A 14,638-nucleotide genomic window follows, 5' to 3' on the forward strand; every position below is an offset into this window, starting at 1 on the left:
ACTAACATTTGATTTTTTATTTTATTATTTTTCTATTGTTTTCATTTTTTTTTTTTTTTTTTAATTATTAACTTTTTTTTTTATTTTTTTATTTTTATTTTGACCTAATAATTATTATTAATGTTATTTTTTATTTTCAAATCCAAGTTTTGAATTATATAGAGACAGAAAAAAAAATCTCTAAATGCCACTATTTTGTAAACTAATTTAATTGACTAAAAAAAAGAAAAAAAAAAAAAAAACCAACAGCAATAAAAAATATTAAGGCAAGTTTAATTCTTTAATTTAAAAAAAAAAAAAACTTGTCAAAAAAAAATAAAAAAATAGCTTTGAATGACTTTAAAAAATATACTGTAAAATAAAAAAATAAAAAATAATAATATTAATGACTATATAAAATAAAAATGTAATATTGTAATAAAGTATTACTCAGTGATAATAATGTAAAAATAAAAATTATATATAAAAAAACAAATTAAAAAAAAATAAAAATAATTAACTTTTTATAAATATGATAAACAGCTCAATTGTTAATATAACAAGTGATTCTGAAATTTGCCAATGTTAATATTTGAAATAAAAAAAAAATATTGTAATAATTAAATTTAATGATATTGTAATGTTATTGTTACTATTTTGTTATTGTATTATTTTTAGCTGTGTGTAACCATGGATACGTCAAGGAAAAAAAAAAACAATCAGTAAAGCGTGGTGAGTGTGGTGAGAGTGTAAAGTGTTGTATTATTATTAAAAATACAATAAAAAATGTCAATGCACGCTGATTTTATAACGGGACTTTCACCTCAAAAATTAAAAAATAAAAAAAAAAAATTAAATTTAAATTATTCATATCCAAAATTTGAAAATTTAAAAAATGATAAAGTTTTACAAACTAAACGTGCAAACCCACGTAGTGTAATTGATAAAAATTTAGAAACTGAAGATGGTTTATATGTGTCACCAAATGGTCCATTAACTTATAATGTTATAAAACCATATAAACTTGATAAATATAATACAATTGTTTTAAAAAAAAACAAACAAATAAAAAATAAAAAACTTGTTGAAATATCAATTCGTGATGTTATTATACATCCAAATGATTCTACATTAAAAATTAAAATAACATCAGTGCAAATATTATTTAATAATAAAATAATATGTAAAATATCAAGTCCATTTAATAGAAAATTATATAAATTACTTGTTAATAATGATTTTAAATCAAATGATTTATCAGTTAAAATTCAAACACAAAATAATTGTAATAGTATATTGCCATTTCCATTACCACAACATTGTGTTAAAGAAAAAAAAATTAATATTGATTTTTCAATTAAACATAGCTCGGGTATAATATTTTCTGGTACACTAATTTACACAGTATCATTGTCTATTGAATATAATGAAGATGAAGATGATAATGATGATAATTATAATGATAATATTTCACGAGCAGAACAGTTAAATAATTATTCATATAAATTAACAAATGATCCAAATGATCCTCAAAGTTGTTTATTATTTTTGGATAAAATAAATCCAATTTCTGAAGAAACAAGTTGTGATTATTTTCTACTTGGTGATCCAGCATTACAATTGGATAATTTAGAAATTGAAAAATTAAAAATTAATAATAATAAACCAAAAAAAGATAAAAAATTAATACCAGATGTAGTTATATCAGAAGAGCCAGCATTTTCATTATGGGATATATCAATTGGAAATTGGTTCCAAGCATCAAGACCATTAAGACCATCATCAGCAACAAATACACAAAAAATAATACGTACAATAAATGATGATTTATTAACAATAACAGTATTGCGTGGTATTGAAATACCAGTACGTGAAGATACATCATTAGTACAACCAATTGTACAAATAAAAGCTGGTGAATTAATTGAAACAACAACAACAGCTGATGGTTCATCACCAATATGGCAACAAACATTAAATTTTGAATTATCAAAATTAAAAAATCATACATGTATTAAATTATCATTATATGATCAACATCCTGTATGGGGTTTACAATGGCTTGGACAATCAATAATACCACTTGAATTTAATCAAAATAATCAAGAATTTGAAAAATGGATTAGTTTATCACCATTAAATAGTCCATTAATTAGATTTGGATATATACAAAATAATCAAACATGTACGTATACTAAAATATATATATTAATGAAAATTGATAATAAATTTAATAGTATTGATAATAATGATATTAATACATTAAATAATTTATCAAAATCAATTCAACGTTGTATTATTGTACCATATAAAATTAATGGTATTGAAAAACTAGATGATGCTGCAAGATTTGTTATGTTATTAACACAATTACCAAATAAATATGGACCACTTACACCAAGACAAGCAATTAAATTAAATAAAGTTGATCATTATGGACGTGCATGTTTACTTGTAACATTATTTCAAGGTATTAATATTGATGCATATGTTGTTATTGGTAATTCACAAGCTAAAAAATTAACTGCATATGTATTGACAATTGAAGATAAAGATGTTGTATTATTATGGGATCCAGAAAATGGTGATAAATATAATCTTGGTGATTCACGTTGTTCATTGATTAAAATTAATAGACTTATTAATCATACAAATGTAAGTTTATATATCTATGTATTATATTATTAATTATTATTATTACTACAATAATCATTTTTTATATATTTTTTTTTTTTTTTTGGTTTAGATTTGGAAAAATCTTCAAACAACAATAACTCCTTCAAATTTAAGATTTAATGTAAATGTTGCAAAAGATTGGCAGCCACTTGGTATTAATTCAACTGTTAAACGTGAACCTCAAATTCTTGAAAATGATGATCTATTGATTGATAATAATGACGACAATGAAAATAATAATTTAGACATTGAAAATAAATTGAAAGATAAATTATCACAGTGGCGAAGTAGTATGGGTTTTACAACTGTTTTTAATCGACATGCTGCAACAGTTTTACGTAATTTATTAACAAAATTATCAATTAAAGGTGATGGACAATATGATAAAAAAGATTTAAAACAACTTAATCGTGCTTATGTTGTTCATGGTTTTGTGCTTAATCTACGATGTACACCGATTGATGAATTGGTTGATTTATTTGAAACAACTAAAATTCAACAAGTTACTGGAGCTGTTGAATTTGCTATTGTTTGTCATTTACAAAAATATGTTGGCAAGACATCATCTCTTTGGCTTGCAGTTGTTGTTTTGAAGAGTCGAAATTAAAAGGTAAGAAAACATTTAATTAATTATTATAACAATTGGGGGGAAAAATAAAGTAAACTCTTTTTTTTTTTATTCAAGTCATCAATGATCAACGTAACAATATTTTATTTGCTAAGATTTTTTTTCTTTTTTTTTTTTCCCATTAGTCACATGGAAAATATAATATAATTATAGATGCATACATCTTTACAATTTTATCAATTTTTTTGTTGTCCCTTTCATGCTAATTGACCAACATACACAATTTAACTTGATAAATTTTAATACTAACAATAGACAAATTGCGAAAAAAATTGTAAAATCTAATTTGTACAGATTGTATCTTTCGTATTGTGCGCTTAATTAGTAGCATAAAATGGTAGTTTTTTTATTTTTATTTTAATTTAATTTTTGTTTCCTTAGAAAATGTGTAAAAGTGTTTAAAAAATTTTTGAAAAATTTAAAAAAGACAGTAGCAAATTTTTTTTTTTTTTTGTTTTTTTTTATTTATTTTTTTTAAATAATTAATTGACTGTTATTTATTATTTATATATTTTTGTTGTTGGTATTAATATTTATCATTAATTTCCCGGTAGAAAAATTGATTTTTTTTTTAATGAAAGTTTTCTTATTTATGGCAATTTAATCGAGAGCAAATATGATGATCATTTCTTTTTCATTTAATTATCTTAAAAACTAAATTTATTTTTCCTGCACAGAAGAAAAAAAAAAAAAAAAAAATCATAAATTTAAAATAATAAATTATATTTTTATCAATTCTATATATTCTTGAAAAATTGGCTCTTCAATTTTTCATTATTTAATAGTTTTTATATATATATTTTTTTTCTATCTTCATAATATAATTATAAGAAATATCACCATGAAGTAAAAATACCTAACCACTTCATTATGATTTTTTTTTTCTTTTCAATTTTTTTTTTGTTTGTTTGTTATCCTTTCATAATTATTACCTATATATTTATATTATATACACCCTTTATTTATTTTAATGATCAAGTGTGTGCTATTCTCGCTTTGGAGTTATAACAAGTCTATAAACTAAAAAACATTTTATATATTTATAATATTTAAAAAGAAAAAAAAAAAACAAAAAAACTTATCAAGTTTATTTAAACGTAAAATTGTTAATGGGAAAATATAAGAACATTATTTTAAAATGTCAATGTCAATTGGGAACAGGGATGACTTGTAACATAAAATAGCTTTATTTTTTTTTTTTTTTTATTCTCTACCGCGTTGATGACGTACAGTCATCATAAGACTGACAAATAAAAAAAAAAAAAATTAAATTAAAAAAAAATATATATAATAATAAAATAATAACAAAAACGTTTTTCACACATCGCCAAAATTTTTATACACTTGTCTTTTGTTCATTCATTTTGATGACAATGACAAAATAATTTTTTTTTTTTTTTTTTCTTTCATGACTCTACAAAAAATAAAATAATAACATTACAACGAAAAAAAAAACAGCTATTTATACATTTCACTGTATTTTCTTGGATGAAAAACCGTTTGATGATAATCCATTATGTCCATTTATTTTATTTGAGCCTGACTTGATTTGTTCTTTTAACTTTTTGTCATTTAATGATGCATTTTTTCTATTAGCGTATGCTTGTTTACCCTGAAACATATAAATATAAAAATGTTTTTTGTTATTATTAATTATTATTATAATATATATATTATTTTAATTTATTACTGACCTTGGCAATGTAAGCCTTTGCGTAGAAATTACCAAATAATACAATAAATGAAATCATATAAATAACAAGTGCATATTGCATCCAAAGTGGAAAATCACATCCATTTCTAATGCCATTTATACCAAGAATAAGAGCACATGTGAATTGAATTAATTGTAATATAGTTAAGTATTTTTTCCACCAAAGATATTTTGATATTTCTGGACCAAGTGCTGCTAATGCATAATATGAATACATTAAAACATGAATAAAACTATTAACCATTGCTGGGAAAAATGCTGTAACAAAAAAAAATATATAAAAATTGTTAAATTAATTTTATACTTTAACTTGATAAATTTATTATTATTATTATTGATACTAACTTGAACCACTTGGTACCCATTTAATGCCAATCCACCATAAGGAAAACATTGTTGAATGATGATAAACATGAAGGAAGCTCAATTGATTATCTTTTTTTCTTAGAATGAAAAAAAATGTATCGCAAAATTCAAGTAGTTTACTAAAATAATACCACCAAACTGCATTTGCAATCTGCAATTAATTAGAAATAAAAAAAAAAAAATATTAATTAATTATTGTTAAGGTATAAAATTTACATTTTACATTTTTATATTTTAAACATAGTGTAAAAAAAAAAAAATGTGTAGTAGTTACCTGTAGCTCTTCTTTTTTCCACACATTTCTTATCGGTTGACATACGTAGCTATAACTAAGTTTTGTCGATGCCACTAATAACTAAAACGATAAATAAATATTAAAAAACGATAAATAAATAATAAATTTTATAAGGAAAAAAAAAAAAAAAAAATGAAAAATCTTTATATACCTGAATGGCAATGTAAGCATTTAAAATAGCCATTGCAAAATTATAAGGTACCAAAAGCCATGTGAGTTTAAATGCTTTTCTTTTTCTCATAACTTTTGGTCCTGCCCATACAATCATCAAGTAAATCATTGTATAAAATAGGGTAGGTACTGGTGAATCTACTAGCAACCATCCTCTTGTTCTTTCATCTTGTAAATTTAAAAGAATCATTGAAATTAATTAATAATATTTATATAGAGATTTTTTATTTTATATATTATTTAAGAATTTATAATATATATATTATTAATTTATTATACAATATATAAATTAATAACAAATATATTTAAATTATTGTTTAAAAAAAAAAAAATAGAAAAAAAAAAATTCTAGATAAATAGTTTTACAAATAAATATTTATCTATGTTAAAATATAATAATAATAGAATTTTTATTTTTTTATTTTTTTACCTGCTAATGACAGTGTCCAAAGGTAATAGTCGTAAGCATCGTTGATTAGCGTAGTTGTTGAATTAATAAAGCCCGCCATTTCTACAAACTAAAACAAAATAAATAAATAAAATTATTAAAGTTATAAAATTTAAATATTAGTTTATGAAAAAAAATAAATAAATATACATCAAGGTTTTTTTACAAATAAAATAATTGTAATAATATTTGCAACAATGTTGTCTTATAAATTTTTTTGTTTTTAGAAATCGAACATAAAAAAAATAATAATAAAGTCGGATAGTTGAACTAATTATTGTTATCAACAAATTACACTTATCTTTAAGTCTAAAAACCTTGAATAAAAAAAAAATACGTTGGACAAATAGTCGAGTATAAAAAAAAAACAAGTATACAAATGTAAAAGTGGCTTTTATTTTTTAGGTATATATGCTTATGTTTTAAATTGATGACTATTTAAAATTAAAAAAAAAAAATAATAATAATAATGATAGAGAATTTGAACATGAACATAAGCAATATTTAGAATTTACATTTTAATAATTTAAAGGTGTCTCTTCTTTTTAGAAGTGAATTAATTTAGAAAAAAATTTCTAATATATTTTTATGTTCAAATTTAAAATAAAACGCAAATATTAATACCTAAATTATCGAGAAATTTAAATTTCAAAATTATAATAATAAGTAAAAAAACGAGAATCAGTGATATAAAATTAAAATACAGTATTTGTGGTTTTAATATATGTCAAAGATCAAAGTGAAAATAATAATAAATATAATTTTCAATGAAGCTGAGTTTCTCCGTAGATTCTTATGATAAATTACTGATTGACCATGATTATTTTAGCCAAGGTGTTGAGATTGAAAAATAATAATAATAAATATCGGTATGTAACGTCTTTCACTGACTCCTCAAAGATCAACTTTCACTGACTAAACTATTTTTTTTTTTTTATTTATCTACAAGAGTTTTATTTCCGCAAGCGAAATTATATTTAAAATAATAAAAAAAAAAAGTAGAAGTGCAAAATAAGAAAAAAACAAAAATACATATATATTCCAACAAGAAATTTCACTCTCATTTAAGTTTATTGATGAACTAGTATTTATTTAAAAAACTTGTTCATATATAATTCCACGTTTTCACTTTTAGAAAAAATTAAAAATATAATAGAAAATAAATAGTGTAATTGATTGAAAAGGAAAAAAAATATTGATTAAAAATGTGCAATTTAAAAATAATAAAAAAAAGGTTCAAAGAAAAATCTTACCTTTTACAATAAATTGTAAAAAAAAAATCTATACCACGTTAATTAAATAAATAAATTAAATACATTAAATAAAAATTAAAAAAAAAAAAAAAAGAGTGGTTTCAATAAGCACAATGATTTTGTTGATTACCACATTAGCACTGTATTTTTTATATTTTTGTTTCTTATTAATTTTGTACTTTTTATTTGCCAAAAATTATAGTAGAAGAAAAAGCACAACTGATGATAATGAACAGGTCGAAAGACCGAGAGACGGACCCGCACGTCTTTCACCAAAGTGCAAGCGTCTCTGAAAGAGACAGTCCGGTGGGCTTTATAACTTTTTACCTCACCACCTTGTGATGGCTCGGTTGAATATTGGTAGGCGTTGTGGTAAAAAATGGGGCCAATACGATATAAACGTGGGGATACATACGCAACAAATATATTCCCCTTCTTTAATAAATTTTCCAACTTGGTAATTGAAAAAAAGTATTCAATTTTTTAGTTAATCAATTTAGTATTCATTTTTTATATTGAGTAAATTAACAAATTTAGTTAGTTAGGTTTTTTAATATACTTATTTATTTAATATTTTCAATTAAATGATATTGAAATTTTATTTTGTATATTCATCTGTTTAGTGGTTAATAATTATTGTGTAAATAAATTGAAATGAATAATATATATGTATTTTAAAATTAAACAAATATAGTAATAAAAGTTATATTATTTTTGTTTCAGTGGATAAAAAGATGCAAAGTAACAGAACCTGTTCTACCGTTTGTTGGGCCTAATTGCAACACGAAAAAAGGTGAAGCGGTTGAAGAATCCTTCCTTCATTGATTCTAATGTTAATAAATAATTATTAACAGAAGCCTATGACAAGACGTTTTAGTGGTAAAATATATCCAACAAATATTTTGGCAGTTTAGCCGAAAATATACTAAAATATTTAGATAATAAAAAATTGATGACACGATTTTTTTATTGGGGTTCGATTAATGTATTTGGACGACTTTAATTTGTAATAAAAAAGAAAAAAGAATTAAAGATGCTTGAGGGAAACTTTCGCTCAAGCCTGTTTTTATTATTGTATTATTATTATTATTATAAATAAAAATCACTTGTTTTACTCAATACCTCTGTGTTTTTCATTTTCCTTTAATTATAATTAGCTATGTAATAAATCAACATCGCCGATTTAATATTTTCAGTCGATTAACTTCTTCAGCTTTCTGTTTGCCTAATTTTATTTTAAATTTTTCAATAATATTTCAAAAAATATCGAATACCTCTTTGCTCATTCTATGTTCCTGTTACAAATCTATGATTTTTCCACAAATTTTTTGATATTTGATAGAAAAAAAAATATTCGAGTATCAGGAACATAGAATGAGCAAAGATTTTAAAATTTCAAAATCGCTTTTTCTATGTTCCTGATACTCAAAAATTTTTTTTTCCACAAATTTTTCGAAATTAATAAGAAAAAAAAATTTTCAAGTATCAGGAACATAGAATGAGCGAGGAGGTATTTTCAAAAATATCAAATACCTCTTTGCTCATTCTATGTTCCTGATACTCAAAAATTTTTTTTTCCACAAAATTTTTGAAATTTGATAGAAAAAAAAATTTTCGAGTATCAGGAACATAGAATGAGCAAGGAGGTATTTTCAAAAATATCAAATACCTCTTTGCTCATTCTATGTTCCTGATACTCAAAAATTTTTTTTTCCATAAATTTTTTGAAATTTGATAGAAAAAAAAATTTTCGAGTATCAGGAACATAGAATGAGCAAGGAGGTATCTTCAAAAAAAAATTTTTTTTTTTAAATTTCAAAAAATTTGTGGGAAAAATTTTCGAGTATCAGGATCATAGAATGAGCAAAGAGGTATTTGATATTTTTTGAATTTTTATTGAACAAGTGGCGCCATCTATTGATTTTTTTGGGAACTATACGGGTAAAAATATTTAAATATCATAGATAGAAGAGGGCTGTTTTATTAGGAGTATAGAACAGGAAAAGAGGTATTTTTTGCGCCACACTACGAAGCGCCATCTATTGTATTTTATTGGAACTATAGGGTAAAAACATTGAAAATTAATAGATAGAAGAGGGCTGTTTTATCAGGAATATAGAACAGAAAAAGAGGTATTTTTCGCGCCACACTACGAAACGCCATCTATTGTTTTTCTTTAGAACTATAAGGTAAAAACATTGAAATATCATAGATAAAAGAGGGCTGTTTTATCAGGAATATAGAACAGGAAAAGAGGTATTTTTCGCGCCACACTACGAAACGCCATCTATTGTTTTTCTTTAGAACTATAAGGTAAAAACATTGAAATATCATAGATAGAAGAAGGCTGTTTTATCAGGGTTATAGAACAGGAAAAGAGGTATTTTTTAAGTCAACAAGTTCAGCGCCACCTATTATTTTTTTTAGGAACTATAGGGTAAACACAATGAAATATCAAAGATAGGAGAGGGCTGTTTTATCAGGGTTATAGAACAGGCAAAGAGGTATTCTTTGAGTCAACAAGTTCAGCGCCATCTATTATTTTTTTTAGGAACTATAGGGTGAACACATTGAAATATCATAGATAGAAGAAGACTGTTTTATCAGGGTTATAGAACAGAAAAAGAGGTATTTTTCGAGTCAAGAAGTTTAGCGCCATCTATTATTTTTTCTAGGAACTATAGGGTAAACACATTGAAATATCATAGATAGCAGAGGGCTGTTTTATCAGGGTTATAGAACAGGAAAAGAGGTATTTTTTGAGTCAACAAGTTCAGCGCCACCTATTTTTTTTTTAGGAACTATAGAGTAAACACATTTAAATATCATAGATAGAAAAGGGCTGTTTTATCAGGGCTGTAGAACAGGCAAAGAGGTATTTTTTGAATCAACTAGATCAGCGCCATCTATTATTTTTCTTACAAACTAAAGGGTGAGAACATTTAAATTTAATAGAAAAACATTAAGTGTTTTATCAAGGTTGTAGAACAGAAAAAGAGGTATTTTTTGAGTTAACAAGTTCAGCGTCATCTGGTGTTTTTTTTTTAAATTATAGGGGTAAAACATTTCAATATAATAGATAGAAGAGGGCTGTTTTATCAGGGTTATAGAACAAGAAAAGAGTTATTTTTTGAGTTAACAAGTTTAGCGTTATCTATTGTCTTCTATTGATTTTTCCTGGAATTATTTTATGTAAACACTGAAATATTATTGAAAACATCTAAGTATATTATTAGGAATATAGAACAGGCAAAGAGGTATTCGATGAGTTAAAAATATAGCGCCATTCCGTTTATTCTCGGAGAATAACTTAAAAAAAAGATTTTAAAAATTTATAAAACAAAATTTGAGTTATGCATCAGGAATATAGAACAAAAAAAGAGGTACTTGAATTTTTATAAAGCTCACTTTTTGTATTTCATGTTCTTCTAATTATTTTAAAAATTATAAAAAAATTCAATAGAAAAATTGAGATTTTGTATCAGGAATATAGAATGAGCAAAGAGGTATTTTATGTTTCATGAATCTTACCTCTTTCGCTTTATGTTCTTTTAATTATTTTAAAGAATTATAAAAAAATTCAATAGAAAAATCGAGATTTTGAATCAGGCTTATAGAACGAGCAAGGAGGTATTTGATGTTTCATAAAACTTGCCCCTCGTATTTTTGATTTCTTATGGCGGATTTATATTATAGGAACATATTTAATGTTTCTACTGAACAATTATTTCAAAAAATTGCTGATTTCTATTAGGATCATAAAATGAGTAAAGAGGTATTTGGTAGGTATCTATACATTGGCTTCTTTCAAGTTAACGGAATGATTGAATATCTCTTATTGGGTATAAATATTTTTAAATTTCATAAAATATTTGTTGAGTCAAAGGTTTACACTATATGTTTAAAATATTTATGCAAGTATTCTGAGAATGGGTGAAGTATTACTTTAGTGACTTTCAAAATCTATGCATATTATTTATTTACACATTATTATTTTATTTTTTTTCGTTAAATTTATCTGACTTTGTTTTTTATTAAATATTTATTCTACATCTATTTTTACTACGTCATACTGGTGTGATTAAAACATAAAATATTAAAAATTTACGATAATATGTTGAGAAAAAATAATAATAAATAGAGTTATTTAAAAAATAAAAAAAACTGTAATTTCATTTATCCAATAAAAAGTAATAATAAATATGTATTTTTTTCAGCATTTTTATAAGTTCAATAGAGGTCATAAAAATAAATAAATAAGTCACGATTTCATGACTCAATGATCCACAGAACAGTATGTACATTGAAAAGCATAAATCCAATGTTAAAAATATAAAAAAAAAATAAATAAATAATGAATATAAAAAAAAATTGAGTAAAAATGAAGAAGACTGGTTTCGAATAAAACCGTTAGTCTTCACGACTCGTGTGTCTTTCTATCCAATGTACCAAATGTACCAACAATATATCCATCTACATGTGAAAAAAAAATTTTTTGAACATCCTCATCGTAATACCTAATAATTGAGTATAAAATAAAGGGAAAAGTATTAACCACCTTTCACCAAATAGACCAAGCCTTGTTGATTATAAAAAAATTTAAAAAAAAAGTCAATAGCTCAACCAGAATTAAAGAAAAAATACTTAATAAATACACACATCATCATCAAGTATATAAAAAAATAAATTAAAAAATAAAAAAAACCTATTTATAGTGATCCAAGAAGTGAAATGAAAAGAAAAAAAAAAATTAAATAAAAAGTAAAACCAAATTATGCATTAATAACTTTAATTGCATATATATCTTTATAAAAAAAAATAGTTTCACCAGCTTCGGTGTATGTGTGTGTGAAACAAGAATATTAAGTATCTCATAAATAAATAAAAAATAGAAAAATAAAAAAAAAATAAAACACGTGTTAAATTGACGATGAATATTATTGTTAATTTATAATAAATTAAAATATAAATAAATAAAAATAATTTATGATTTATTTTCGTGTCTGATGAGAGTTCAACTAGTAATGTAAATAATTGTTACAAATACCTGCACCCAAATTCAATGTTAATATATTATTTTTATGATGAAAAAAAAAAAAAAAAAAATTTAACTATACGTGTAGATCAAATAATGGTACACGGTGTGGGTTTCGCTTTCTACAAATATCTCTCATCGTCGTATGGTCAATTGAAACACGAATCGACATTCAAGTATATATAGAAGATAAAAAATAATATGAAAAAATAAAAAAAAATAAAAATGTTCATATTGAATCAGCTATATAGAAATTGAAGGTGCGAAAATTAAAATAAATAAAATAAATAATTTAAATGTTTTTTTTATATAACTTATTTTAATTATTATTATTATTATGTTGAAATAATTAATGTTTAATTGTTGAACATTTAATTTATCAATTAATTAATAAATTAAAATTTTTTTAATTCAATTATATTGTAAAAAAATGCATTTTTTTAATATTGTAAATGCGCTTTCTTTTTATATCGTTACTCTTTGAGAGGCAGTCTGTACAAATCATCTAACTTTCGAGGTCAATGTCTATGTTGCATTGTGGTTTAATCATTGTTAAATTTAAAAATTTATATATTTTATTTTATCGTGTTTCAGAGTAATAAAAAAAAAAACAATATACATGCATTGTAAAAAATTCAAAAACTCTATTGAGTTTCCCTTTAAAAATTTCTTCCTCGTTTTTTTTTTTCTTCTTTAACAATAATTATTTTTATTTATTTTATTTATTTATTCATCACTTCTAAAATAATTTTAAAAAATAAAGATTGTATATTTACAATTAAATTGATTATTAAAAATAAAATTTCTTAATTAACAATATTTTTATTACTCCGAGTATAATTATTATCGGTGGATATTATAAAAATTTATAATTATCCAGGAAGAATTGAATATTTTTTTTAAATATATAGTTTTATTAATTTTATTTTAATAATTTTTTTGTGATCCTGAATGTGGGTGGGAGATTAATCTGATGAAAAGATTAGCGAAAGTAAAATTTCTCAAGTGCAACGAGATGCTTAGAAAGTGCAAGCGCATTTAAAATAATATTATATATATACACTAAAGTCAAACTAAATAATTTAATACAAATATAATTCATGCTATAAGATTGATTATCATACATGTATTCGATCAATTTTTTGCCATTTAAATTCATTTTAATTTTAAATAATTTCCTAGCAATTAATTAATCCACAAATTACAATAGAAAATTTAAATAAATAAAATTAATACACGCGTGCAATTTGTTTTGACTCGTAGAGTATATTTTTTAAAATTAAAAACTTAAAAAATTATTTATTTATTTGCTAAAATATATTTATGTCTGACAGTCAAAAAAAAATAAAAACAATTATTTATATATTAAAATAATCAAAAAAGAAAAAGCGGGAGAAAGTGGACAGACAGATTATTTAACTCATGAAAATATTAAAAATAATAATGATAATAATATCAATTTAATAAATAAATAAATTATAAGAAAAATAAAATTTGTTTTGTAAAACTTACCCTATATTTAGCGAGTCCAACCCTTGTTCATTTGATTGTATGCCGACGAAATCCAGACTCTTTTTTTTTAAATATAAATATTTAAAAAAATGATCCTGTTAATAAATTGAATAATCAAAAATTATTATCAGTTATTTTATTATTATCACAGTATTTAATTTTAGTCATTATGAGTAATAATTTTGGTTTATTCTTTAATAATTTCGTCGACAATATAATATTGCTAAACTTGGGGTTGCCGGCCAGCCACCATGACTGAACTCGAAATCAATATTTAAGTTAAGGTTCATTCACATTTCGAAACGAAAAAAAAAGGGGATGAAATTGATAAAATTTATATTTGAAAATTATCGAGTATAATATTTTTATCATTGATTATTGACACTCAAAATTATTTCTAATATATATAAATCATAGAAAAAATAATTAAATAAATAAATAAAAAATACTTTCTGCTATAAAAAAATAACGTTAACTTTTTTTTAATAATATAAAATGATAATAATTATTTTAGCTATACTTTAGCTTGCTTTAGCTGCTTTCTCATCGAGGAATTTGCAA

The 14,638-nt window shown here is 22.8% G+C and overlaps 2 protein-coding genes across 4 annotated transcripts; one reads left to right on the forward strand and one right to left on the reverse strand.

Moving 5' to 3' along the window:
- The first annotated feature begins 64 nt into the window (after window positions 1-64).
- Window positions 65-8,569, forward strand: LOC122854656 (protein CC2D2B-like). Of its 2 annotated transcripts, XM_044155518.1 has the most exons (4): window positions 471-2,164; window positions 2,315-2,634; window positions 2,726-3,265; window positions 8,254-8,569. In XM_044155518.1, the coding sequence occupies exons 1-3, from the start codon at window positions 766-768 to the stop codon at window positions 3,260-3,262; spliced, it is 2,256 nt and encodes a 751-aa protein (XP_044011453.1). In that variant the 5' UTR covers window positions 471-765; the 3' UTR covers window positions 3,263-3,265; window positions 8,254-8,569. The 2 variants fall into 2 exon arrangements, with proteins under 2 accessions (XP_044011442.1, XP_044011453.1); XM_044155507.1 differs by having other exon boundaries at window positions 65-2,634.
- LOC122854668 (elongation of very long chain fatty acids protein 4-like) lies at window positions 4,034-14,327 on the reverse strand. Of its 2 annotated transcripts, none has more exons than XM_044155570.1 (7): window positions 14,078-14,327; window positions 6,260-6,347; window positions 5,810-5,997; window positions 5,638-5,718; window positions 5,343-5,514; window positions 4,978-5,255; window positions 4,034-4,895 (listed from the first exon to the last, which is right to left on the reverse strand). In XM_044155570.1, the coding sequence occupies exons 2-7, from the start codon at window positions 6,336-6,338 to the stop codon at window positions 4,755-4,757; spliced, it is 939 nt and encodes a 312-aa protein (XP_044011505.1). In that variant the 5' UTR covers window positions 6,339-6,347; window positions 14,078-14,327; the 3' UTR covers window positions 4,034-4,754. The 2 variants fall into 2 exon arrangements, with proteins under 2 accessions (XP_044011505.1, XP_044011498.1); XM_044155563.1 differs by lacking the exon at window positions 14,078-14,327 and adding an exon at window positions 7,531-7,940.
- Window positions 14,328-14,638: the final 311 nt, after the last annotated feature.

The sequence above is a fragment of the Aphidius gifuensis genome, linkage group LG1 (genome assembly GCF_014905175.1).
Source record: "Aphidius gifuensis isolate YNYX2018 linkage group LG1, ASM1490517v1, whole genome shotgun sequence".
NCBI lineage: Eukaryota > Metazoa > Arthropoda > Insecta > Hymenoptera > Braconidae > Aphidius > Aphidius gifuensis.